Source organism: Vanacampus margaritifer, chromosome 10, assembly GCF_051991255.1.
Source record: "Vanacampus margaritifer isolate UIUO_Vmar chromosome 10, RoL_Vmar_1.0, whole genome shotgun sequence".
Lineage (NCBI taxonomy): Eukaryota > Metazoa > Chordata > Actinopteri > Syngnathiformes > Syngnathidae > Vanacampus > Vanacampus margaritifer.
The window spans coordinates 14,439,525-14,467,376 of NC_135441.1; the positions used below are offsets into that span (position 1 = coordinate 14,439,525).

General features: G+C 39.7%; 1 protein-coding gene across 1 annotated transcript in view; it reads right to left on the reverse strand.

Annotated features, from left to right (window-relative positions):
• Positions 1–1,002: 1,002 nt before the first annotated feature.
• The window catches only part of ahnak (AHNAK nucleoprotein), a 32,663-nt gene continuing 5,813 nt past the window's right edge, over positions 1,003–27,852 (reverse strand). Inside the window, exons 2-6 of the mRNA XM_077577253.1 lie at positions 26,342–26,405; positions 20,812–20,873; positions 20,577–20,733; positions 20,243–20,460; positions 1,003–19,890 (exon numbers count right to left, since the gene is read on the reverse strand). Coding sequence (XP_077433379.1) covers positions 1,843–19,890; positions 20,243–20,460; positions 20,577–20,733 — 18,423 coding nt within the window. The 5' untranslated portion in view covers positions 20,812–20,873; positions 26,342–26,405 and the 3' untranslated portion in view covers positions 1,003–1,842. The remainder of the gene's footprint in view (positions 19,891–20,242; positions 20,461–20,576; positions 20,734–20,811; positions 20,874–26,341; positions 26,406–27,852) is intronic.

The window sequence follows — 27,852 nt, forward strand, 5'->3', positions numbered from 1 at the left end:
ATGTTGGTGCCTCATTTTTGCCACTAGGTGGCACATTTCCAAATTATACCACATAAATGTCAGAGATGAGCATTGTTACTGTTTAGCCTACAATCTTATTCAATTCTGCATACTTCACTGCTTGGTCTCTTGACCACTTGATGGCGTCATAGAGTAAATGATTGCTAATGAAGTGTCAGTACATGCAAGTGTTGATCATTCATGGGGCTTCTTTTTGGGTGAAAATTTTATGTAACAGAAGTACTAGTGGTATCGGTGCTTGGTATAGGTAATAGTGCCTACTCAAAAGTTGAGTACTCATACTGGTATCGGTTTGGGAAAAAAAAAGTCTTATCAAACATCCCTAATTTTAGACCATTGAAAATAGATTGACAATTACCAAATTATCTGGGAAAAATGATAGAAGGAGATTGGGTATTATTTACATAATAATAATAACAAGAATAAAAAAATATATATTAATATTAATAAATACATGATTTCCCCCATAGTAAAAAACAACAGGCACAGCAAAAATACTAATAATAATAATAAGATTCTTAAAATAAACTACAAATTTACAGTGACTCCATTGAGAGGAAGTCACAAAAACATTCCTTGGGGCTTTTGAATAAATGTATTGAACCGATGTAGCTTCAAACTTCACAAATTGGTTCGTCAGTCCCCTGACATCAATTGAGTGTAAATCAAAAGAGGCGATAATTTACTACTTAGATTACATAATAACATCATTACTTTTTTTTGTTTAAAAAACTAATTTAGTTTACTGGGTATGTTGTGTGTTATTTGTCACCGCTTGCTCTCTAATGTGCAATATTTAAAAAGAGAGCACAATTAATGAGATTTTAAAAATGTTTGAATTGAGTACACACTTTTTATTTATGAATCTGGATTTATTGTAATGAACACATTTTATCACGATTGCAATAAATTAGACTTGTGTCTTTAAACCATCATTGTGACAAATGGAGAAAATAAAGAAACAGCCATCACAAAATGACATACATTCTATACATTTTAATTAGTTTATCGGACAGAATGCACACAAGGGAAAATCAAACAATTCATACTCTGCACATATCGGATCAAAACTCTCTGAATGAAGTTAAACACACCATCAATGACATTTATTATTTGTGACATTTAATGTTGTATGAAGGGTGCAAAAGATGACCAGGAAAACTGTACAATAAACAGGTTAGAACAGAAATAATAACAGATAAAGCACAAATGTGGACAGTCTTTCAAGGAAGGTGCACTGGAAAAGATATGAGTTTCTAAACATATTGACTTGTCTGTGCAATTATGATCTATAAAATAAAACATCGCCAAACTTGAGAACAGAGTATCTTATACAGGCCCAGCTTTAAGATGCAAAAATTATGATACAAAAATCAAAGCTTTAAACTAAAACTGGAAACTGTTTATATTTTTGTTTAGCAGTATAAATTGCATGTTCCTTCAAAATAACTACTTTAACTGTTCAGCAAAACAGACCCTGCATAAAATTATACCACACCCTTTCAGAACAACTTGTAATTGAATGAAGGAGGACAAAAAAATATATACCAGTAATACAATGCTAGTGGGAAATTTGGCGAGATGTGATATTCTCAATAAATCTTGACTATGTACAGGCAAACAATATTACAATACATTTTATTTACAGTTTGATAGGGTCTTAAAGTATCCCCTCCCCTTTCTATCACTGGTAAGATTAAACATGAGATGACTGCATTTTCTCTATTTGCAAACTGAGGTTCGACAATAGTGTATGTCTGGTATCTCGTATATCTGGTTGGAGAGAAGAATTTTGGAGCTCAAGTTTAGCTCATCAACAATTTAATCATTTTTGGGTGATACAGACAGTTCAATTTTCGGGAACTTCAAAGCACCCCTTGACCCACTATCACTGCTAGACGATGAGGACAATCTTGATTTTGGGGTGGCCAATGACACACCTGCACTGCCTTCCACTCCTGCTTCACTGCCTTCGCCATATGTCACTTCATACGAGCCCTTTGACTTGGAACCAAAACCCCCAAAGGTGCCAAACTTCAACTTTCCTTTCTTTCCTTTGACCTTTGGTCCCTTTAGATCTAATGAAATATCACTGCCCTCTGCTTCTAGGTGTCCTGAAGGAGAAACAACCGCGAGCTCACCCTCATCGCTGTAAGAGGAAGATCGATGTCTTGACTTCTTGAAAAGATCCAGTGACGCTGACTTACTTTTGGGCGAAACACTGAGTCCAGCATCACCCTCGAATTGTAATTTTCCTCCTCCACTATGTACACCGAAATCTTTAGAGCCCGCTCCCTTTCCACTGGTACTCAGTTCTACCTCTGTCCCCCGAAGGTCCCCTGCACTCCTGCCCTTTGCTTTTGATTTGCCAAAAAAATTTGGTATCTTCATCTTTATCTTTCCTTCACTATGCCTTATTTCTGGATTGGAAACTGCAATATCCTGTGAGCACTGAAGCTCTCCGCTAGCTGCAACATTCGTTGTAAGCTTTCCAACACCCTCTTGGCCCTCAATCTGGGGCAGACTAAAACCAAATTGTGGTAACTTGATTTGGGGAAATGTCACTGTACCTTCAGGATATTGAAGGCCTCTAAATCTGCCGCCTGCTGGAGAAATTTCAATGTCTGGTATATTGAAGTGGGGAGTCTTTAATTTCGCATCTACGCCTTCGTAACTAATATTTGAACTGCTGGTAACATAACCCTGTAACTCTCCAGAAGGGGATTTCAACTCCTCAGAAAAAGATCCATCACCTTTGACTTTTGGGGATTTGATATCAAGTTCGACATTGGGAAATTGAAGTCTACCAAAAATAGGCTTTTTCACTTTTGATTTTTGGACATTAATATTAGATGTTCCTGCTGTCACATCAACTGTAGGGATCTCTGCGTCAAAATCTGTCTTCTTGGCCTTTCCTGTCACTTTAGGGATTTTAAATTTACCCTTCTTCCCCTTTAAGGTGACATCTATATCAGGATATGACAAATCACCTTTCATGTTTGAACTTTCAAATGCACCTGTTGGACCCTTAACTTTTGGACCTTTGATATCAAACTCTGGTGCTTCTATGTCACCTTTTAGGTCAGAACTTGCCAAATTTAAATCAACTTTTGGCATGGAGATGCTTGGGCCTGTGATTTTTGGCATCTTTAAATTTGGTCCCCTGATATTACCACTGGAACTATCAATGTTAATGTCTTGTCCCTCAACATGGAATTTGGGGCCTTTAATATCACCTTTTAAGAGACTAACATCAACTTCTGGACCTTTAATGCCAACCTCAGGGACTGTGACACCAATATTAGATTTGGGAATATTGATGTCAATGTCAGTGCTCTCCAGTTTTGGACCTTTGAAACCAAACTGAGGCATTTTTAATCTAGGAATTTCAAATTCACCCATAGAGCCCTTAATGTTAACATTTGGATCTTTGATATCCATTCCTGGGGCTTTTATCTCTGCCTCAATATTAGGTACTGACAAATCAATATCACCTTTGACATTTGGACCTTTCATGTTGAAGTCAGGCATGGAGATGTTTGGTCCAGAGATTTTTGGCATCTTGAATTTAGGTCCCTTGATCTTTCCACTGGCACTGTCAATGTCAACATCTGGTATGTCACATTCCAATTTTGGGCCCTGAATGTTCAAATCTGCTTTGGGAAGATTTACTTTAAATTCTGGTCCTTGGAGTTTGCCCTCAGGGACTTTGACATCAATATTGGCCTTGCGAAGGCTGATGTCAGCGTCAGGGCTCTCCAGTTTTGGACCTTTGAAGCCAAATTGTGGCATTTTTAATCTAGGAATTTCAAATCCACCCATAGAACCCTTAATGTCAACATTTGGATCTTTGATATCCATTCCTGGGGCTTTTATCTCTGCCTCAATATTAGGTACTGCCAAATCTATGTCACCTTTGACATTTGGTCCTTTCATGTTGAAGTCAGGCATGGAGATGTTTGGTCCAGAGATTTTTGGCATCTTGAATTTAGGTCCCTTGATCTTTCCACTGGCACTGTCAATGTCAACATCTGGTATGTCACATTCCAATTTTGGGCCCTGAATGTTCAAATCTGCTTTGGGAAGATTTACTTCAACTTCTGGGACATTGACATCAATGTTGGCCTTGGGAAGTTGGATGTCAATGTCAGGGCTCTCAAGGTTCGGACCTTTAATGCCAAATCCTGGCATTCTGATTTTTGGCATTTCAAATCCAGTCTTGGGGCCCTTAAAGTCAACTTTTGGGCCTTTGATGTCCATTTGTGGCGCTTCAATTTCTCCCTCAGTATTTGGTACTGATATATCAACATCACCTTTGAGTTTAGGACCAGTCAGGTGAAAATCCACATCAGGCATTGAAATGTTGGGTCCCGAGAGTTTTGGCATCTTGAATTTTGGTCCCTTGATCTTACCACTAGGACTGTCAATGTCAACACCTGGCCCTCCTAAATCCAATTCAGGGCCCTTAATGGCTAAATCAGCTCTAGGTAGACTGAAATCAACTTTTGGGCCTTTAATGTCAACCTCAGGCACATCAATACTAGTCTTGGACATGGTTATGTCAACGTCTGGAATCTCCACTTTTGGACCTTTTAAGCCAAAGTCTGTCATTTTCATTTTTGGTAATTCAAATCCACTCTTGTGTCCCTTAATGTCAATTTTGGGGCCTTTAAGTTTAATTTCTGGTGCTTTTATATCACCTTCAACATGTGGTAGTCCCACGTCTACATCACCTTTGAATTTAGGGCCTTTCAGATTCAAATCGATATTTGGCATGTTGAAGTTTGGACTTTTTACATCAGCAGTTGGTACTTTTACATCTATGTCAGCCTTCGGAAGTGACATGTCTGTGTCAACTTTGACTTTAGGACCTTCAAGATTAAAATCAACATCTGGAAGAGAAAATTTTGTTGCTGAAAGAGATGGCATTTTGAGTTTTGGTCCTTTGATTTTTACATTAGGATCCTCACTTTTTACTTCCGGTCCTTCAATGTCAACTTCTGGAAAATGTATTTCTCCACTACCCTTGGTCAGATTAAGATCAGCTCCTGGAATTTCAACCTTAGGAACCTTGAAGCCAAATTTTGGCATCTTAAATTTGGATCCTTTTATTTTGGGGCCTGTTACATCAACGTCTGCCTCCAGTCCTTCAATACTACCAGTCTTCCCTGTGATGTTTATATTTCCTTGTGTCTGTTTTAGATCAAATTCTGGGTTCTTTACCTTTGGGCCCTTGAATCCAAACTTGGGCATTTTGAATTTAGATTTCTTAGTGCTGATTCCTGGAACATCAACATCCAGATCAAACTCAGCTTTTGGCAAATGAATGTTTCCTTCACCATCCCCCTTTAATTTGGGAACACTTATGTCAACTTCAGAACCCTCCAAGTCAACTTTGGGAAGACTGACATCAACATCTGGAGTTTGAATATCAATCCCAGGAACATTAATGTCACCTTTTAGCTTTGGTCCTGTGAAACCAAATTGGGGCATTTTCATTTTAGGCAATTCAAATCCAGGTCCCTTTGATCCTCCTTTAAAGTCCATTTCCGGCACTTTAATATCTCCCTCGATATTTGGTACAGAAACATCAACTTCACCTTTGACTTTAGGACCTTTCAGATGGAAATCCAAATTTGGCATGTTAATATTTGGACCTGAGATGTTTGGCATCTTCAATTTAGGCCCTTTGATCTTCCAACCTGGACTGCCAATGTCAACGTCTGGTACTTCAACATCTAGATCTGGACCCTTGATGTCAACTTCAGTTTTGGGAAGGTTGATGTCAATGTTATGACCCTCCAATTCTGGACCCTTTATGCCAAAACTTGGCATACTGATTTTTGGCATTTCAAATCCAGTCTTGGGGCCTTTAATGTCAACTTTTGGACCTTTGATGTCCACTTCTGGCGCTTTAAAATCACCTTCTATATTTGGTACTGACATATCAACATCACCTTTGACTTTAGGACCTTTTAGATGGAAATCCAAACTTGGCATGTTAATATTTGGACCTGAGATGTTTGGCATCTTCAGTTTTGGTCCTTTGATCTTCCAACCTGGACTGCCGATGTCAACATCTGGTACTTCAACATCTATATCAGGACCTTTGATGTCTAAATCAGTTTTGGGAAGACTGACATCAAATTCAGGGACCTTGACGTCAATATTAGCCTTGGGAAGGTTGATGTCAACATCAGGACCCTCCAGTTTTGGACCCTTACTGCCAAATTTTGGCATACTGATTTTTGGCATTTCAAATCCAGTCTTGGGGCCTTTAATGTCAACTTTTGGACCTTTGATGTCCACTTCTGGCGCTTTAAAATCACCTTCTATATTTGGTACTGACATATCAACATCACCTTTGACTTTAGGACCTTTTAGATGGAAATCCAAACTTGGCATGTTAATATTTGGACCTGAGATGTTTGGCATCTTCAGTTTTGGTCCTTTGATCTTCCAACCTGGACTGCCGATGTCAACATCTGGTACTTCAACATCTATATCAGGACCTTTGATGTCTAAATCAGTTTTGGGAAGACTGACATCAAATTCAGGGACCTTGACGTCAATATTAGCCTTGGGAAGGTTGATGTCAACATCAGGACCCTCCAGTTTTGGACCTTTAATGCCAAATTTTGGCATACTGATTTTTGGCATTTCAAATCCAGTCCTGGGGCCTTTAATGTCAACTTTTGGACCTTTGATGTCCATTTCTGGCGCTTTAAAATCACCTTCTATATTTGGTACTGACATATCAACATCACCTTTGACTTTAGGACCTTTTAGATGGAGATCCAAGCTTGGCATGTTAATATTTGGACCTGAGACGTTTGGCATCTTCAGTTTTGGTCCTTTGATCTTCCAACCTGGACTGCCAATGTCAACATCTGGTACTTCAACATCTATATCAGGACCTTTGATGTCTAAATCAGTTTTGGGAAGACTGACATCAAATTCAGGGACCTTGACGTCAATATTAGCCTTGGGAAGGTTGATGTCAACATCAGGACCCTCCAGTTTTGGACCCTTAATGCCAAATTTTGGCATACTGATTTTTGGCATTTCAAATCCAGTCTTGGGGCCTTTAATGTCAACTTTTGGGCCTTTGATGTCCACTTCTGGCGCTTTAAAATCACCTTCTATATTTGGTACTGACATATCAACATCACCTTTGACTTTAGGACCTTTTAGATGGAAATCCAAGCTTGGCATGTTAATATTTGGACCTGAGACGTTTGGCATCTTCAGTTTTGGTCCTTTGATCTTCCAACTTGGACTGCCAATGTCAACATCTGGTACTTCAACATCTATATCAGGACCTTTGATGTCTAAATCAGTTTTGGGAAGACTGACATCAAATTCAGGGACCTTGACGTCAATATTAGCCTTGGGAAGGTTGATGTCAACATCAGGACCCTCCAGTTTTGGACCTTTAACGGCAAATTTTGGCATACTGATTTTTGGCATTTCAAATCCAGTCTTGGGGCCTTTAATGTCAACTTTTGGACCTTTGATGTCCACTTCTGGCGCTTTAAAATCACCTTCTATATTTGGTACTGACATATCAACATCACCTTTGACTTTAGGACCTTTTAGATGGAAATCCAAACTTGGCATGTTAATATTTGGACCTGAGATGTTTGGCATCTTAAGTTTTGGTCCTTTGATCTTCCAACCTGGACTGCCGATGTCAACATCTGGTACTTCAACGTCAAAATCTGGACCTTTGATTGCAACATCTGTTTTGGGGAGACTGACATCAACTCCAGGGACCTTGACATCAATATTGGCCTTTGGAAGGTTGAAGTCAACATCAGGACCCTCCAGGTTTGGACCTTTAAAGCCAAATTCTGGCATTTTGATTTTGGGCATTTCAAATCCAGCCTTGGGGCCTTTAATGTCAACTTTTGGGCCTTTGATGTCCACTTCTGGTGCAGTAATATTGCCCTCAATATTTGGTATAGCAACATCAGCATCACCTTTGAGTTTAGGACTTTTTAGATGGAAATCCACACTTGGCATATTAATATTTGGGCCTGAGATGTTTGGCATCTTCAATTTTGGTCCTTTGATCTTCCAACCTGGACTTCCAATGTCAACTTCTGGCACTTCAATGTCAAGATCTGGACCCTTGATGTCTACATCAGTTTTGGGAAGGTTGATGTCAATGTCATGACCCTCCATTTTTGGACCTTTAAAGCTAAAATCTGGCATACTGATTTTTGGCATTTCAAATCCAGTTCTGGGGCCCTTAATATCAACTTTGGGGCCTTTTATGTCCACTTCTGGAGCTTTAATATCTCCCTTGATATTTGGTACTGACACATCAACATCACCTTTGAGCTTGGGGCCTTTAACATGGAAATCGACATCAGGCATGGAAATGCTTGGTCCTGAGATTTTTGGCATCTGGAATTTCGGTCCTCTGATTTTCCCACTTGGAATGTCAATATCAACATCCGGTCCTTGTATGTCCAAGTCAGCACTCTTAACTTTCAAACCAGCTTTCGGAAGACTGACATTCACTTCAGGCCCCTGAGTGTCTAGCCCCGAGGCCTTGATATCAATATTAGCCTTGGGGGGTTTTATGTCAATATCAGGACCTTCCCGTTTTTTACCTTTAAAGCCGAAGTCTGGCATTTTAAACTTCGGTAATCCAAAACCACTCTTAGATCCCTTAATTTCAACTTTGGGACCTTTAATATCAATGTCTGGAGTTTTTATTTCTCCCTCCATACTTGGTAGTGATACATCGTCACCTTTAAGTTTCGGGCCTTTAAGGTGGAAATCCACATCAGGCATTGAGATGCTTGGACCTGAGATCTTAGGCATCTTGAATTTTGGTCCCTTGATTTTACCACTGGGACTGTCAATGCCAAGGTCTGGTCCTTCAATGTCTGTATTCAGATCTTTAATATCCAGCTCAGTTTTTGGGAGATTAAAATCAACGTCTGGCCCTTGCAGTCCAACCTCTGGGACCTTGAAGTCAATATTAGTCTTGGGAAGGTTGATGTCAACATCAGGACCCTCTAGTTTTGGACCTTTCATGCCAAATTTTGGCATACTGATTTTTGGCATTTCAAATCCAGTCTTGGGGCCTTTAATGTCAACTTTTGGACCTTTGATGTCCACTTCTGGTGCTTTAAAATCACCTTCTATATTTGGTACTGACATATCAACATCACCTTTGACTTTAGGACCTTTTAGATGGAAATCCAAACTTGGCATGTTAATATTTGGACCTGAGATGTTTGGCATCTTCAGTTTAGGTCCTTTGATCTTCCAACCTGGACTGCCGATGTCAACATCTGGTACTTCAACATCTATATCAGGACCTTTGATGTCTACATCTGTTTTGGGAAGACTGACATCAAATTCAGGGACCTTGACGTCAATATTAGCCTTGGGAAGGTTGATGTCAACATCAGGACCCTCCAGTTTTGGACCCTTAATGCCAAATTTTGGCATACTGATTTTTGGCATTTCAAATCCAGTCTTGGGGCCTTTAATGTCAACTTTTGGACCTTCGATGTCCACTTCTGGCGCTTTAAAATCACCTTCTATATTTGGTACTGACATATCAACATCACCTTTGACTTTAGGACCTTTTAGATGGAAATCCAAACTTGGCATGTTAATATTTGGACCTGAGATGTTTGGCATCTTCAGTTTAGGTCCTTTGATCTTCCAACCTGGACTGCCGATGTCAACATCTGGTACTTCAACATCTATATCAGGACCTTTGATGTCTAAATCAGTTTTGGGAAGACTGACATCAAATTCAGGGACCTTGACGTCAATATTAGCCTTGGGAAGGTTGATGTCAACATCAGGACCCTCCAGTTTTGGACCTTTAACGCCAAATTTTGGCATACTGATTTTTGGCATTTCAAATCCAGTTTTGGGGCCTTTAATGTCAACTTTTGGACCTTTGATGTCCACTTCTGGCGCTTTAAAATCACCTTCTATATTTGGTACTGACATATCAACATCACCTTTGACTTTAGGACCTTTTAGATTGAAATCCAAACTTGGCATGTTAATATTTGGACCTGAGATGTTTGGCATCTTCAGTTTAGGTCCTTTGATCTTCCAACCTGGACTGCCGATGTCAACATCTGGTACTTCAACATCTATATCAGGACCTTTGATGTCTACATCTGTTTTGGGAAGACTGACATCAAATTCAGGGACCTTGACGTCAATATTAGCCTTGGGAAGGTTGATGTCAACATCAGGACCCTCCAGTTTTGGACCTTTAACGCCAAATTTTGGCATACTGATTTTTGGCATTTCAAATCCAGTTTTGGGGCCTTTAATGTCAACTTTTGGACCTTTGATGTCCACTTCTGGCGCTTTAAAATCACCTTCTATATTTGGTACTGACATATCAACATCACCTTTGACTTTAGGACCTTTTAGATTGAAATCCAAACTTGGCATGTTAATATTTGGACCTGAGATGTTTGGCATCTTCAGTTTAGGTCCTTTGATCTTCCAACCTGGACTGCCGATGTCAACATCTGGTACTTCAACATCTATATCAGGACCTTTGATGTCTACATCTGTTTTGGGAAGACTGACATCAAATTCAGGGACCTTGACGTCAATATTAGCCTTGGGAAGGTTGATGTCAACATCCTGACCCTCCAGTTTTGGACCTTTAACGCCAAATTTTGGCATACTGATTTTTGGCATTTCAAATCCAATCTTGGGGCCTTTAACGTCAACTTTTGGACCTTTGATGTCCACTTCTGGCGCTTTAAAATCACCTTCTATATTTGGTACTGACATATCAACATCACCTTTGACTTTAGGACCTTTTAGATGGAAATCCAAACTTGGCATGTTAATATTTGGACCTGAGATGTTTGGCATCTTCAGTTTTGGTCCTTTGATCTTCCAACCTGGACTGCCGATGTCAACATCTGGTACTTCAACGTCAAAATCTGGACCTTTGATTGCAACATCAGTTTTGGGGAGACTGACATCAACTCCAGGGACCTTGACATCAATATTGGCGTTTGGAAGGTTGAAGTCAACATCAGGACCCTCCAGGTTTGGACCTTTAAAGCCAAATTCTGGCATTTTGATTTTGGGCATTTCAAATCCAGCCTTGGGGCCTTTAATGTCAACTTTTGGGCCTTTGATGTCCACTTTTGGTGCTGTAATATTGCCCTCAATATTTGGTATAGCAACATCAGCATCACCTTTGAGTTTAGGACTTTTTAGATGGAAATCCACATTTGGCATATTAATATTTGGGCCTGAGATGTTTGGCATCTTCAATTTTGGTCCCTTGATCTTCCAACCTGGACTTCCAATGTCAACTTCCGGCACTTCAATGTCAAGATCTGGACCCTTGATGTCTACATCAGTTTTGGGAAGGTTGATGTCAATGTCATGACCCTCCATTTTTGGACCTTTAAAGCTAAAATCTGGCATACTGATTTTTGGCATTTCAAATCCAGTTCTGGGGCCCTTAATGTCAACTTTAGGGCCTTTGATATCCACTTCTGGGGCTTTAATATCTCCTTTAACATCTGGTACTGACACGTCAACATCACCTTTGAGTTTCGGGCCTTTCAGTTGGAAATCCACGTCAGGCATGGAGATGCTTGGCAACTTGAATTTTGGTCCCTTGATCTTTCCACTGGGACTGTCTATTTCAAAATCCGGTCCTTTGATGTCCATATTTAGATCTTTGATATCCAAATCAGCTTCAGGAAGATTTACATTAACTTCTGGGCCCTTAAGTTCAGCCTCTGGTACTTTGACGTCAATGTTGGCCTTGGGAAGGTTGACGTCAACATCAGGAGCTTCCAGTTTTGGACTTTTGAAGCCAAATTTTGGAAAACTGATTTTTGGCATTTCAAATCCCATTTTGGAGCCTTTAATGTCAACTTTGGGGCCTTTGAGGTCCATTTCCGGAGATTTAATATCTCCCTCAATTTTTGGTATTGGCATGTCTACATCACCTTTATGTTTAGGGCCTTTCAGATGGAAGTCCACATCAGGCATGGAGATGCTTGGTATCTTAAATTTTTGTCCCTTGATCTTTCCACTAGGACTTTCGATGTCAAGAGCTGGTCCTTTGATGTCAGTGTTTAAATCTTTTATATACAAATCAGTTTTGGGGAGATTCACATCAACTTCCGGGCCATGAAGGTCAACCTCTGGGATTGTGACATCAAAATTAGCCTTTGAAATGTTGATGTCAACGTCAGGACCCTCCAGTTTGGGACCTTTGAAGCCAAATTTAGGCATCTTCAATTTAGGTCCCTTGATCTTCCAACCTGGGCTGCCGACGTCAACATCTGGCACTTCAACATCTAAATCAGGACCCTTTATGTCTACGTGAGTTTTGGGTAGACTGACATCAACCTCAGGGGCTTTAAAATCAATATTAGTTTTGGGAAGGTTGATGTCAACATCAGGACCCTCTAGTTTTGGACCTTTAATGCCAAATTTTGGCATACTGATTTTTGGCATTTCAAATCCAGTCTTGGGGCCTTTAATGTCAACTTTTGGACCTTTGATGTCCACTTCTGGCGCTTTAAAATCACCTTCTATATTTGGAACTGACATATCAACATCACCTTTGACTTTAGGACCTTTTAGATGGAAATCCAAACTTGGCATGTTAATATTTGGACCTGAGATGTTTGGCATCTTCAGTTTAGGTCCTTTGATCTTCCAACCTGGACTGCCGATGTCAACATCTGGTACTTCAACATCTATATCAGGACCTTTGATGTCGACATCTGTTTTGGGAAGACTGACATCAAATTCAGGGACCTTGACGTCAATATTAGCCTTGGGAAGGTTGATGTCAACATCAGGACCCTCCAGTTTTGGACCTTTAACGCCAAATTTTGGCATACTGATTTTTGGCATTTCGAATCCAGTCTTGGGGCCTTTAATGTCAACTTTTGGGCCTTTGATGTCCACTTCTGGCGCTTTAAAATCACCTTCTATATTTGGTACTGACATATCAACATCACCTTTGACTTTAGGACCTTTTAGATGGAAATCCAAACTTGGCATGTTAATATTTGGACCTGAGATGTTTGGCATCTTCAGTTTAGGTCCTTTGATCTTCCAACCTGGACTGCCGATGTCAACATCTGGTACTTCAACATCTATATCAGGACCCTTGATGTCTAAATCAGTTTTGGGAAGACTGACATCAAATTCAGGGACCTTGACGTCAATATTAGCCTTGGGAAGGTTGATGTCAACATCAGGACCCTCCAGTTTTGGACCTTTAACGCCAAATTTTGGCATACTGATTTTTGGCATTTCAAATCCAGTCTTGGGGCCTTTAATGTCAACTTTTGGGCCTTTGATGTCCACTTCTGGCGCTTTAAAATCACCTTCTATATTTGGTACTGACATATCAACATCACCTTTGACTTTAGGACCTTTTAGATGGAAATCCAAACTTGGCATGTTAATATTTGGACCTGAGATGTTTGGCATCTTCAGTTTAGGTCCTTTGATCTTCCAACCTGGACTGCCGATGTCAACATCTGGTACTTCAACATCTATATCAGGACCTTTGATGTCTACATCTGTTTTGGGAAGACTGACATCAAATTCAGGGACCTTGACGTCAATATTAGCCTTGGGAAGGTTGATGTCAACATCAGGACCCTCCAGTTTTGGACCTTTAACGCCAAATTTTGGCATACTGATTTTTGGCATTTCGAATCCAGTCTTGGGGCCTTTAATGTCAACTTTTGGGCCTTTGATGTCCACTTCTGGCGCTTTAAAATCACCTTCTATATTTGGTACTGACATATCAACATCACCTTTGACTTTAGGACCTTTTAGATGGAAATCCAAACTTGGCATGTTAATATTTGGACCTGAGATGTTTGGCATCTTCAGTTTAGGTCCTTTGATCTTCCAACCTGGACTGCCGATGTCAACATCTGGTACTTCAACATCTATATCAGGACCCTTGATGTCTAAATCAGTTTTGGGAAGACTGACATCAAATTCAGGGACCTTGACGTCAATATTAGCCTTGGGAAGGTTGATGTCAACATCAGGACCCTCCAGTTTTGGACCTTTAACGCCAAATTTTGGCATACTGATTTTTGGCATTTCAAATCCAGTCTTGGGGCCTTTAATGTCAACTTTTGGGACTTTGATGTCCACTTCTGGCGCTTTAAAATCACCTTCTATATTTGGTACTGACATATCAACATCACCTTTGACTTTAGGACCTTTTAGATGGAAATCCAAACTTGGCATGTTAATATTTGGACCTGAGATGTTTGGCATCTTCAGTTTAGGTCCTTTGATCTTCCAACCTGGACTGCCGATGTCAACATCTGGTACTTCAACATCTATATCAGGACCTTTGATGTCTACATCTGTTTTGGGAAGACTGACATCAAATTCAGGGACCTTGACGTCAATATTAGCCTTGGGAAGGTTGATGTCAACATCAGGACCCTCCAGTTTTGGACCTTTAACGCCAAATTTTGGCATACTGATTTTTGGCATTTCGAATCCAGTCTTGGGGCCTTTAATGTCAACTTTTGGGCCTTTGATGTCCACTTCTGGCGCTTTAAAATCACCTTCTATATTTGGTACTGACATATCAACATCACTTTTGACTTTAGGACCTTTTAGATGGAAATCCAAACTTGGCATGTTAATATTTGGACCTGAGATGTTTGGCATCTTCAGTTTAGGTCCTTTGATCTTCCAACCTGGACTGCCGATGTCAACATCTGGTACTTCAACATCTATATCAGGACCCTTGATGTCTAAATCAGTTTTGGGAAGACTGACATCAAATTCAGGGACCTTGACGTCAATATTAGCCTTGGGAAGGTTGATGTCAACATCAGGACCCTCCAGTTTTGGACCTTTAACGCCAAATTTTGGCATACTGATTTTTGGCATTTCAAATCCAGTCTTGGGGCCTTTAATGTCAACTTTTGGACCTTTGATGTCCACTTCTGGTGCTTTAAAATCACCTTCTATATTTGGTACTGACATATCAACATCACCTTTGACTTTAGGACCTTTTAGATGGAAATCCAAACTTGGCATGTTAATATTTGGACCTGAGATGTTTGGCATCTTCAGTTTTGGTCCTTTGATCTTCCAACCTGGACTGCCGATGTCAACATCTGGTACTTCAACGTCTATATCAGGACCTTTGATGTCTACATCTGTTTTGGGAAGACTGACATCAAATTCAGGGACCTTGACGTCAATATTAGCCTTGGGAAGGTTGATGTCAACATCAGGACCCTCCAGTTTTGGACCCTTAATGCCAAATTTTGGCATACTGATTTTTGGCATTTCAAATCCAGTCTTGGGGCCTTTAATGTCAACTTTTGGACCTTTGATGTCCACTTCTGGCGCTTTAAAATCACCTTCTATATTTGGTACTGACATATCAACGTCACCTTTGACTTTAGGACCTTTTAGATGGAAATCCAAACTTGGCATGTTAATATTTGGACCTGAGATGTTTGGCATCTTCAGTTTTGGTCCTTTGATCTTCCAACCTGGACTGCCGATGTCAACATCTGGTACTTCAACGTCTATATCAGGACCTTTGATGTCTACATCTGTTTTGGGAAGACTGACATCAAATTCAGGGACCTTGACGTCAATATTAGCCTTGGGAAGGTTGATGTCAACATCAGGACCCTCCAGTTTTGGACCCTTAATGCCAAATTTTGGCATACTGATTTTTGGCATTTCAAATCCGGTCTTGGGGCCTTTAATGTCAACTTTTGGACCTTTGATGTCCACTTCTGGCGCTTTAAAATCACCTTCTATATTTGGTACTGACATATCAACGTCACCTTTGACTTTAGGACCTTTTAGATGGAAATCCAAACTTGGCATGTTAATATTTGGACCTGAGATGTTTGGCATCTTCAATTTAGGCCCTTTGATCTTCCAACCTGGACTGCCGATGTCAACATCTGGTACTTCAATGTCAAAATCTGGACCTTTGATGTCTAAATCAGTTTTGGGGAGACTGACATCAACTCCAGGGACCTTGATGTCAATATTAGCCTTGGGAAGGTTGATGTCAACATCAGGACCCTCCAGTTTAGGACCTTTAATACCAAATTCTGGCATACTGATTTTTGGCATTTCAAATCCAGTCTTGGGGCCTTTAATGTCGACTTTTGGACCTTTGATGTCCACTTCTGGCGCTTTAAAATCACCTTCTATATTTGGTACTGACATATCAACATCACCTTTGACTTTAGGACCTTTTAGATGGAAATCCAAACTTGGCATGTTAATATTTGGACCTGAGATGTTTGGCATCTTCAATTTAGGCCCTTTGATCTTCCAACCTGGACTGCCGATGTCAACATCTGGTACTTCAATGCCAAAATCTGGACCTTTGATGTCTAAATCAGTTTTGGGGAGACTGACATCAACTCCAGGGACCTTGACGTCAATATTAGCCTTGGGAAGGTTGATGTCAACATCAGGACCCTCCAGTTTAGGACCTTTAATACCAAATTCTGGCATACTGATTTTTGGCATTTCAAATCCAGTCTTGGGGCCTTTAATGTCAACTTTTGGACCTTTGATGTCCACTTCTGGCGCTTTAAAATCACCTTCTATATTTGGTACTGACATATCAACATCACCTTTGACTTTAGGACCTTTTAGATGGAAATCCAAACTTGGCATGTTAATATTTGGACCTGAGATGTTTGGCATCTTCAGTTTAGGTCCTTTGATCTTCCAACCTGGACTGCCGATGTCAACATCTGGTACTTCAACATCTATATCAGGACCCTTGATGTCTAAATCAGTTTTGGGAAGACTGACATCAAATTCAGGGACCTTAACGTCAATATTAGCCTTGGGAAGGTTGATGTCAACATCAGGACCCTCCAGTTTTGGACCTTTAACGCCAAATTTTGGCATATTGATTTTTGGCATTTCAAATCCAGTCTTGGGGCCTTTAATATCAACTTTTGGACCTTTGATGTCCATTTCTGGCGCTGCAATATTGCCCTCGATATTTGGTACTGACATTTCAGCACCACCTTTGATTTCTGCAGATTTAACATTAAAATCCAGATTTGGCATGTTTATACTTGGGCCTGTTATTTTTGGCATCTTCAATTTTGGTCCTTTGATCTTCCAACCTTGACTGCCGATGTCAACATCTGGTACTTCAACATCAAGATCAGGACCTTTGATGTCTACATCAGTTTTGGGAAGACTGACATCAACTTCAGGGACCTTGACATCTATATTGGCCGTTGGTAGGTTGATGTCAACATCAGGACCCTCCAGTTTTGAGCCTTTGAATCCAAATTTTGGCATACTGATTTTTGGCATTTCAAATCCAGTCTTGGGGCCTTTAATGTCAACTTTTGGGCCTTTAATGTCAACTTCAGGCACTTTAATATCACCTTCAATATTTGGTACAGAGACATAATTTTCACCTTTGACTTTAGGACCTTTTAGATGGAAATCCATACTTGGCATGTTCATACTTGGGCCTGAGATGTTTGGCATCTTTACTTTTGGTCCCTTCATCTTAAGACCTGGACCGCCAATATCAACATCTGGTACTTTAACATCTAAATCTGGACCCTTTATGTCTAAATCAGTTTTGGGGAGGCTGACATCAACTTCAGGGACCTTAATGTCAATATTAGTCTTGGGAAGGTTGATGTCAACATCAGGACCCTCCAGTTTTGGACCTTTAATGCCAAATTCTGGCATACTGATTTTTGGAATTTCAAATCCAGTCTTGGGGCCTTTAATGTCAACTTTTGGGCCTTTGATGTCCACTTCTGGTGTTGTGATATTTCCCTCCGTATTCGGTAATGACATATCAACTTTGCCTTTGATTTTAGGAGCTTTAACATTGACATCCAGATTTGGCTTGTTTGTACTTGGGCCTGATATTTTTGGCATCTTCACTTTTGGTCCCTTGATCTTAAGACCTGGTCCGCCAATGTTAACATCTGGTACTTCAACATCTAAATCAGGGACCTTGATGTCTACATCAGTTTTGGGGAGACCGACATCAAATTCAGGACCCTCCAGTTTTGAACCTTTAATGCCAAATTCTGGCATATTAATTTTGGGCATTTCAAATCTAGTTTTGGGGCCTTTAAAGTCAACTTTTGGGCCTTTGATGTCCACTTCTGGCGCTTTAATATCACCTTCAATATTTGGTACTGACACATCAACATCACCTTTGACTTTAGGACCTTTTAGATGTAAATCCAAACTTGGCATATTGATATTTGGACCTGATATGTTTGGCATTTTCACTTTTGGCCCCTTGATGTTCCAATCTGGACCGGCAATGTCAACATCTGGTACTTCAACATCTAAATCAGGACCCTTGATGTCTACATCAGTTTTGGGTAGACTGACGTCAACTTCAGGGACCTTGATGTCAATATTTGTCTTGGGAAGATTGATGTCAACATCAAGACCCTCCTGTTTTGGACCTTTAATGCTAAATTCTGGCAAACCGATTTTGGGCATTTCAAATCCAGACTTGGGGCCTTTAATGTCAAATTTTGGGCCTTTGATGTACATTTCTGGTGTTTTTATATCTGCTTTTATATTTGGTACTGATACGTCAACATTTCCTTTAACTTTCGGACCTTTCAAATGTAAATCAACCTCTGATCCTGAGATGTTTGGCATTTTCAATTCTGGTCCCTTGATGTTGCTGCTGATACTGCCAATGTGACCTCCCTCTGTAGTTGGTCCAGACAAATCAGGGCCCTGAAGATACAAACTATCTTTTGGGGGAATTACATCAACTGTAGGACCTTGAATGTCAACCTTAGGGATCTTGATGCCAATATTAGTCTTGGGAAGTTTGCTGCCAAAGTCAGAAGTCTCCAGTGCTGGTCCCTTGCCACCTGGAGAAACCTTTATGTCAACTTTGGGAATATTTGTACTAATCTTTGTGCCTTCTCCTTTTAGTCTTTCAGTGTTTACCTCTGGACCCTGGATTACCACGTCTGGTATTTTTACATTCCCATCCATCTCTGGAGTTGACATGTTCAATTTTCCTTTTATTTGTGAGCCTGTCTGACTTATCTTAATTTCAGGATTTTTTACATCAAAATTTGAACCTTTTGTTACAAGTGATGTTATATTTATTTGAGGCATTTTGGAATCCCCTTCTTTCTGCTCAAGAGTTACGTCTGGGCCGTAAACATACTTTTTTGTTTGAATGCTGACGTTAGTATTTGTGGAAGGACCTTTCAATTCACTTCCAGCACCTGGATAACCGCCGCTCATTGAGATGTTTGGAATATGAACGGAGCTGGAATCCTTTGCATGTGGATGACTAACAGTAATTTCCGGTAACTTCATCTTTGCTCCCTCACCCTCTATGGATGTCACAAAACTTCCTTTTTCTGGTACAGACACATAAATTGACCCTCCATTGTCATTATCGGTTCTAAATACCTCACTGCCTTCTTTTCCTCCCATGGAAACATGCCTACTACCAATGTTTGAACTTTCCTTTAGCTTGTAAGAAACATTACCCAGGTCAAAAACTCCTCCTTCAGATCCCACTTTACCTGAAGGGCTGCCATGTGACATTCTTATTCCGAGAGAGCCATCCCCTGACTCTTGCCTTTGACCCTTGAAATCTGGGCTTGAAAGCTCAAGTTGCTCACTTGCGCCCATCGGCATATCCACAGTGTAGGTGGTGATACGGCGGGTGACAGTCGTAATTGTGCTGCCGTCGCTACTTGTGCTGCTATGCCGCTCCGTGCGCACATCCACGCCTTCAGCGAGGTCTTCAGATTTGAGCCTCGGTTTGATCTTCCTTGTGTAAATCCTTTTATAGTCCTCATCATCCCCGCTCTGTTCAAAGACAAATACAAGGCATACGGCATTGAAATAGTACTAATGTGGGCATTACATAATGGCAAAGAAGGATTTTGATGTGCTACATTATTTATCAATACCGTAAACCATAAATACAACACAAAGTGAACCTGTCCAGTATTCAGTTGTTTTTTTTATATAATGTTTACCTAATGTGTAGAATATATTCTGGGAATGTTAAAATATGTTTAATTTCAACAATAACCGTCCATCCATCAACATTATGTGATTCAACCACACAATTTAATGGATTCAACTGTAGACAAGACATTAGATCTGACTTAGTTTCTAACCCTAAAAAAAGAAAAGAAAATAAATAAAGACTTACAAGAAGGATGTCTGGACTGGCGCCTCCTAACTTCCCCTCCCATGTCAAAGTACCCAATGGGGAACGACATGGTGTGCTCAGGGGAGAGACGCATGGCGATTTGTCTTTATTTTGTAGTTTTAATCCAACCTTGTGACGGTTCAGTGTCTTCAGCAGGTCAGCTGTTTCTTCTGAGCTCATGTTGTCAAAATAGATTGTTGCACCAACAATCTGGTCACCTAATAAATAAAGTTGCATGGGTTTCATAAATAAAGATCACTAATAAACTGACTTTTGCAGAGTTTTATTATTTTTTAAAAAACAAACAGATTAAAATAAAAATAAGAAAAACTACCTTCATATACTTTTCCAGATCGTGCTGCTGGTGACTCTCCTTTTACTTCTTTTACAAAGATCTCGCCTTCACGTGTCTGTTCAATGGTCAGGCCAGTTTTATCTGGACCCTCCCAGTCTGGAAAGAGCACTTCCCTTGTTTCCTCGTCGTCAGCCATCTGAAATATGGACACACAAATAATAAATATGAGTTGACAAGTTTGAATTTGTCTTTACCCAAAACTATCCTGTGATACCTTGCTTTGTTTCTTGTGCGTTCAAACCCTGGTGGGGAAGAACGTCACACCCCCTGGTTTTCCTGCAAAAGGAAAATATTATTAAAACATTGCAAACGCACAGACACTAAGAGCATTTTATTCAATTCCACAACATGTTTTTTTTTTTTTTTTACAGTATGCTCAAATAATCTGACTTGTAGTTCACAATGATTAACACGAGGGGGTGGTAAAATCCTTTCAGACAATATGGGCTCTCTCTAACATACTGCAGTGATTGTGCCCCCACCTTATGAGTACCCCCTCACTCATACGTGTTGATGATTCTCCAAAAGTAGAATGTAACACAACTGATTATTAAATTAAAATACTTTTTTATCGTTTTCTTGATTTGAATATTTAATTGTTATGCATTGTCTTGTTTTGAAATCATATTATACATAAAAATGTGTTGCCTTGAAAATAAATGATATTTATAAAAAAAAAAATAGGAATCAAAATAAAGAATAAAACTGCCTCTGCTATATATAAAACTCTTGTAACAAACACTGGGGCTCCTTTAATAAGTCCCCATTAAACAGGCATTTAAACATCAAATATAAGAAACAACACACTGAGCAACAATATTCAGGCGCACTGTAGCAGTTTTACTTTTTATCAGTCTTCTGAGTTTCTGTTGACATGCAGCTGTTGTGATTTTGGCGCAGCTGAGCCACAGGTTATTCATGTGGGAACTAAATTATGAAATGTTTCCACGATGCGCTCATGTACCTCAAGGGTTACGCACACCCCCGTCTGTGAAACACTTGTCAAACATACTGTATTTATGTCTTCAGTCAAATCAGTCCTTTTTTGCAAAAGCAGCCCAATAAACACCTCGAGCCTCCTTTCAAAACGTTGACATCAAAAAGTTGAAAACCAGTTATGAGAGCATGCATACTCTCAATGCATACCACTCCTATCCCGGATCTTATGTCATCTTCAACATATAAATCCAACTATACCGTATTCATTGTATGACTTAACTTAATCTAATTGCATTTGAATACACAAAGTGTCCAAGGCCTCACAAAAACTGTCTATTGTTACCTGTTGGGTGTGATCATTAACCTTGCATGTTACTAAAAGGATAATACTATAAAAATGTAACCCTAATTGAGAGTAAACGAACTAGGATTTTACAAGTTCCCTTCCCAAAGCTCATAAAAGTTCCGTCATATGCATAAGATAGCACTATGGAAAAAATAATCAATCAACCAAAATCTGATTGGCTTCTTCCTATGAACGTTAACAAGAGAGCAACATGTAGCATTGCTCTGTGCATCCGCTCAGTAAGCCCAAACAACTTTGCCAATATTTTACATATCATCAGCATTCAGCACAACTTCAACATTTGGTGGGAAGTACATGATTTAGCCTTGATAAGCGTACTTGAATGACTTTTTCATGATATAATTTTTAAAAAAAAATCATAAAAAAAAGTCAACCATGTTATCTATTGGACTGTATGCGTTACATATACGAATTTCTAGTCAGATGGTAAAATGATTTTTATTATTTGTTAAACATGTATTCATTTATTTTCAAACAGCATCAATTTAACAGCCTTACAATGACAATTCTCCTACAGGAATTCAAATTATCCAGTGATCAGAGATCACCTATGTTGACCTAAAAGTTAATACACTAAAAATAAAGTAACACTTTTTAAAAAGATTTGAATTCTGTCAATGTAAACACGCTTAAGTTTTACCATGCAGTCCGCTATTTTATACTTCTCTTAATAACTTTATGCATTTTAGACTATAGTTACATATTCATTCCTCAAGCAGTGAATATGTCACTCTTTAAAAGATACCCAGCAGCAAGAACAAGAGGAATCTAAGACATAAGTAAAAAAGCAACATAGCAGCCATTTGCTTTTGCCACTGCACAAATATGAATTCGAACTACAAGAACGCCAATAATTAGGCACACAACAAAACTGTCAAATTTTACAGTACATTGGAGAATTTGATTGGATTTAAGATCAATTCCCAAGGGGTGGCATTCCAGCATCGCTACCGTCCTGCACACGCGCACGCACCATGCATTACGCTAATAAACACGTCCATTTTAAGATTGGTCCCGTGTGGCTAAAGGGCTACGGAAAATGCATGCCATGCTTTGAGACAATATTAATCTTGCCCTCCAAAATAGATTTTCACAGGCTCTCAGATCTGAAGACTAAGAGTCACGGTCAATGCACCAGCAAATGCAGGGTAAAGGGATAGTACGGAAGATTATGCCGATGACTCGCAGGCATCTGCAACTTGATCCTCCCTATTCGCTTTTGCTCATTATTGTGTCACGTTGCTTCGACTGAGTCTTGGAATATGAATCTATTCCGACCTCAGGCATTACAGTTCATGTTATTTGACAGATACTGTCATTATATTGCTTGAGAACACAATTTAAAAACCAAAATAGATCACATTATAGTCATTCCAATAATCCCATTCTGGCCGTACTGGAAATAATCTGAGAATTATCCATAAATTGGTGTTAATGCTAAAACTCAACCTCCTCTCTATAGGCACTCATTACACACTAGGCAAAAAATAGCCAACAAATGTGTCACATGACCTTGTGATGTTTTGCTTCTACGTTCCTGACATTGCATCATGGCAATACAGTCTTCTCTCACAGACCGGTTCAAAAAGCAACATAAACTTCTCATCTGCTGGTTGCTGCAAAGTATTGCACTCCATTTTGCCTTGACTGCATTCAGAATCACTTGTGTAGAGAAGAATGTCATTGTTGTGTTTGTGAGACGCACTGCAAATTGTAATTACAAAATAAACTCATTTTATTTCTATTTTTTTTTTTTTATTGTATTAGCTTTTTTATTTTATTTATTATTTATTATTTATTATTTATTATTTATTATTTATTATTTATTATTTATTATTTATTATTTATTATTTATTTTTATTTTTATTTTTATTTATTTTATTTTTTATTTTATCTGTCTCACTCAAGTATGCAGGGGTGCCCAGTGCCCAGTGTTGTGCCGTGTGAGAGTAATTATTAATATTTGTTGACACTGTTCTCTTTGAGTAAAATATTTGGGCTGCATTGTTGGCACACCTCTGCTATATTTCTAGGAAGGAGGGAGGGGCCGGGGCCGGGGCTAACAGGAGCAGGGCCGGGAGGGGGGAGAAACAGAGAGAAAGGAGAGGGCAGAGAACGATGGGAAAAAGATGAAGAGTGGGCGAGATAGCCGAGGAATTGCTGGAGGAATGTCACCTTATGAGTTCACTGGAGAGGGAGTGGAAGGAAGAAAGTAGTAATGCAAATATAGCACGTGGTTATCGCAACAGTGAGCTCCGACGTTGGTGAGCGGTGGCGTGCAAGGCTAGTCCAAGTCCTTCAACCCTTTATAGAATTCCATCTCACGTATTACAAATGTCCCTCTCTTTGGTTTAGAATACTCTATGCGCTTTCATAGCTGATCCTATTCAATAGCTATATACAGTTGATATTAAAAGTCTGCATATCCCTGTTTAATGCCAGATTTTCGGTAATAAAAAAAAAAAATACCAAGATAAATTATTTCAAGACTTTTTCCATCATTAATATGATCTATAATCCGTACAACTCATTTTTTATTTTCAAGAGTGTCGGTAAAATAAATAACTGTAAAAGTGTGGTTGGATAAGGCTGTGGTAAGTTTTAACCAATCACATTCAAACTCATGTTAAATGGGATTTGGCATGTAATGCGGCTCTGATTAACAGAGAATACATTTCTGATGTTCTGGTAGGCATCTAAGGACTTTTCTTTTGCTTTCTGAGGTTTTGGTGCTAACTGACTGCTATTTAGAACTGTTCGTAATTCCCTCTACACATTGACTAAGGCCCAAGTTCAAGCTAAAAAATAAAAAATAAAAAATAAAAAATAAAAATAAAAAAATAAAAATAAAAAAATAAAAAATAAAAAATACATAAAAAACTGCCCTAAAACATAATGCTGTTACCACCAAGCTTCGCTGTAGGTAAGGTGTTCTTTTGGTGATCAGCAGTGTCGCGTTAATTATGGCCAACAAGTTAAATTTTTGTTTCATCGGACCATAACACATTTTCCCAGATGTATTTGGGAGATTTTATGGTCTGATGAACCAAAGTTGAAAATGTGGTCATAATTCCGATAGGTATGTTTGGCACAAACATAACACTGCTCATCACCGAAAGAAGATCAAACCAACAATTGTGGAAACATCTTGCTTTGGAGCTGTTGAAAGGTGGAAATGGGATTTAGACAAGGTGCAGGAAATTGTGAACGGATCAGTGTCAGTGGTTACCACAAAACCTTCAGACTTTGGCGAGAAAGCAAAAGAAAAAAGAAAAATGTCAGGAACAGCCGACTAGAACATCTTTATTTAGGGTAAATCAGAGGGACTTAAAATGGTAGCAGGTGTGTTTGACTTCCCTTTAATAAATAAGAGTTTGGATGTGATTGGTTAATTTGGTACACATCCACATCTCATTTAAAATAGGGTATGAACACTGACTGTATGTGGTTAGTTCTTTCTTTCACTCTCAAAAAGGTTTCAAATGAAAACAAATCACGAGTTGCACAGGTTTTAGGCTACATTAACGGTAGAAATTTCTAATACACATTTTTTTTATGATGTATCCTAGTCTAATTCATCATAACATAAAAACTAACTTTTCAACTGTGGGGTGTAGACTTTTATATCCGCTGTAATAGGGAATCCTGTAACAATTTGAAAGGATGAATATAATTCCATGCAGACTGTTTCTCAATAAGTGAGCTTGGGTTCGTCATAAGACAGGCACGCAGTCGCACACCATAGCAATCATTATCTTTCTTTCTGTGCCGTGTTTATGAAATATTTTGAGGATGAAAAAACAAGGTTTCCTATAAAACTCTTTAAAGGGGATAACGTTTGTAGCACTGAGAAGATAAAACTCTCCATCCATCACATATGCTGTGGTTTGGAATGTATTTAGAGCAAGCCAGAGCATCACAGTGTGCAAGACCAAATCCTTTATTAACTAGACTGTGACCAACGAGCATATGGATGTGTCTCCCTGCTTTGTCATTGGCCTACAGGGAAAGCACAAAGCGGTTTCTACTCGCCTTTTTTCCGCTCCAAGGGAATAAATCATCTGACGCTGCGCTGACTTAAAACGGGCAAGACTGGCGGGCTCTTATGGACTTGTTTCGTAAGAAGCGGAAAAGGGGTTTGAGGACCCCAACAGGTGGTGGCTGGGGGAGGAACAAGGGGGTGCAAAGAGGAGGAAACAGGGTGCAAAAGAATCAGGTTTCCGTTCGAGTTATGGAGACATGATCTCAAGTCAAAGGAGGCTTTGCAACAAACATTCCAGCAGACTTTTTGCTCTCTGTCTGCATAATGGAGGGCTGTTCTGAGGTCACACTGACAAGATGGCCTTGGAGTGCAGAAGTGGAAGGGTGGGATCCTTCCCTGACCAGTAACAGATGTATACAGAGGATTTCTTTTTGACATCATGTCAAGGACAATTACCTTGGATAGCTCAAGCGATGTCAATGGCTTCAGTCCGATGCGTTGGTTCTTGTTTTCTTGACTTCTGGTGACAGAAAAGCAGAAAGGATGAGGATTTATTTAACATAATATGACTACATTGAACATGGATTTTCAAAGTGTTTGAATTTAACGCTGCCTTGCAGTCAACTGTTGGACTAGCTGTTACAGGATACGGTTGATGAAGTGATAAACATTTGTCAATTTATCTTAAAAAGAGATCAATTTTAAAATAAGGTGAAGGCGATGATCATGATGAGCAGCTCAGTTGTTCCAGTTGAGGAGTGAAAGGCTGACTTTCCATGACATACAGCCAATTTTTTATCATATCGTTAACATTGGATTTGTTTAATTCAAAACAAACAAAAAACAGGCAAAGTTTGATCATTTGAAAACATTCGCACAGCCTGATTCTTATTTTCATTTCTAAAGTTGCACATTTCTTGCCATGTTAAAATGTTTTCTTGCAGTGACTTGCCCAAGTTCTTACATGACAAGCACAGATTGTTGCTTCAGCCCACTGGCACATTTGGAAACAAAGCCTTCTCTTTGTTAGAGTGAAGTATAAACAGAACCAGACTCAATGTGTATAAAGACAAGCATCTACCAGTGGGAACATGTCCCTCAGAATAATACTTCTGCAACAGGCTGGGCGGCTCCATCATTAACCTCTCCCTTACTCATCCAGCCTGTTGATTATCAGTAGTCAGTTAACTTGGAAAAAAACATTGGTGATTTTGCTGGCTTTCCAAACCCCTTCGTTTGACCAGTTTGTCTGTATTGCATTTTTGAATGGACTCTCCTCTAAAATAGAAGGGACATTGCTGAGCTAAATGCCACCCAACAGCAGTTGTCCTTTTGTTTGCGTAAGGAGACGTGTGCTGCAGCAGCTGTGCACACTTTACATCCCGCACTCTTGTTGCAGTATCATAATCATCAGGGTGCTAGACAGTCAATCAGCAATTCAATTCACTTCATTTACCAAAAACAAAATTAGATAGGTGTGTGCGTTGCATGTGGTTATGACTCACTTGTGGCGAGATTCGTTCCTGATTTGCTTGTGTTGACTTCATAGTATGTCAAAAATACTACAGCTATCTCACAGCCACGAGAAGACACCAAAAATGGGTAAACGCATACAAATGCATATACAGAAGAGAACACTGCCCCTGGAGTCCACAGAGCCACTCACATTGCTTCACCTCTGCTAAGCCTGCAGAGGGAGAAGCTCAGAGCATAGCCCCACCCAGGCCTCTAGTTGCACACATTCCTTGATAGAGCTGTCGGGCCAGCTGGAAGGGAGCCCAGCCTCTCCCCGTACTGACTAACTCCACAGAAATGTTCGCTTTCTGCCTCACTCGGGTTCCGTTCTGTGCCGCCGGTTCCCCAGCACCCCTTCATGTGTGCCCACTCCCACCTCATACGGTGAGTCCGCCACACCCACCAATGTGCAGGTTCCGCTTAAACAAGAGACCCCACACATTTAGATACCT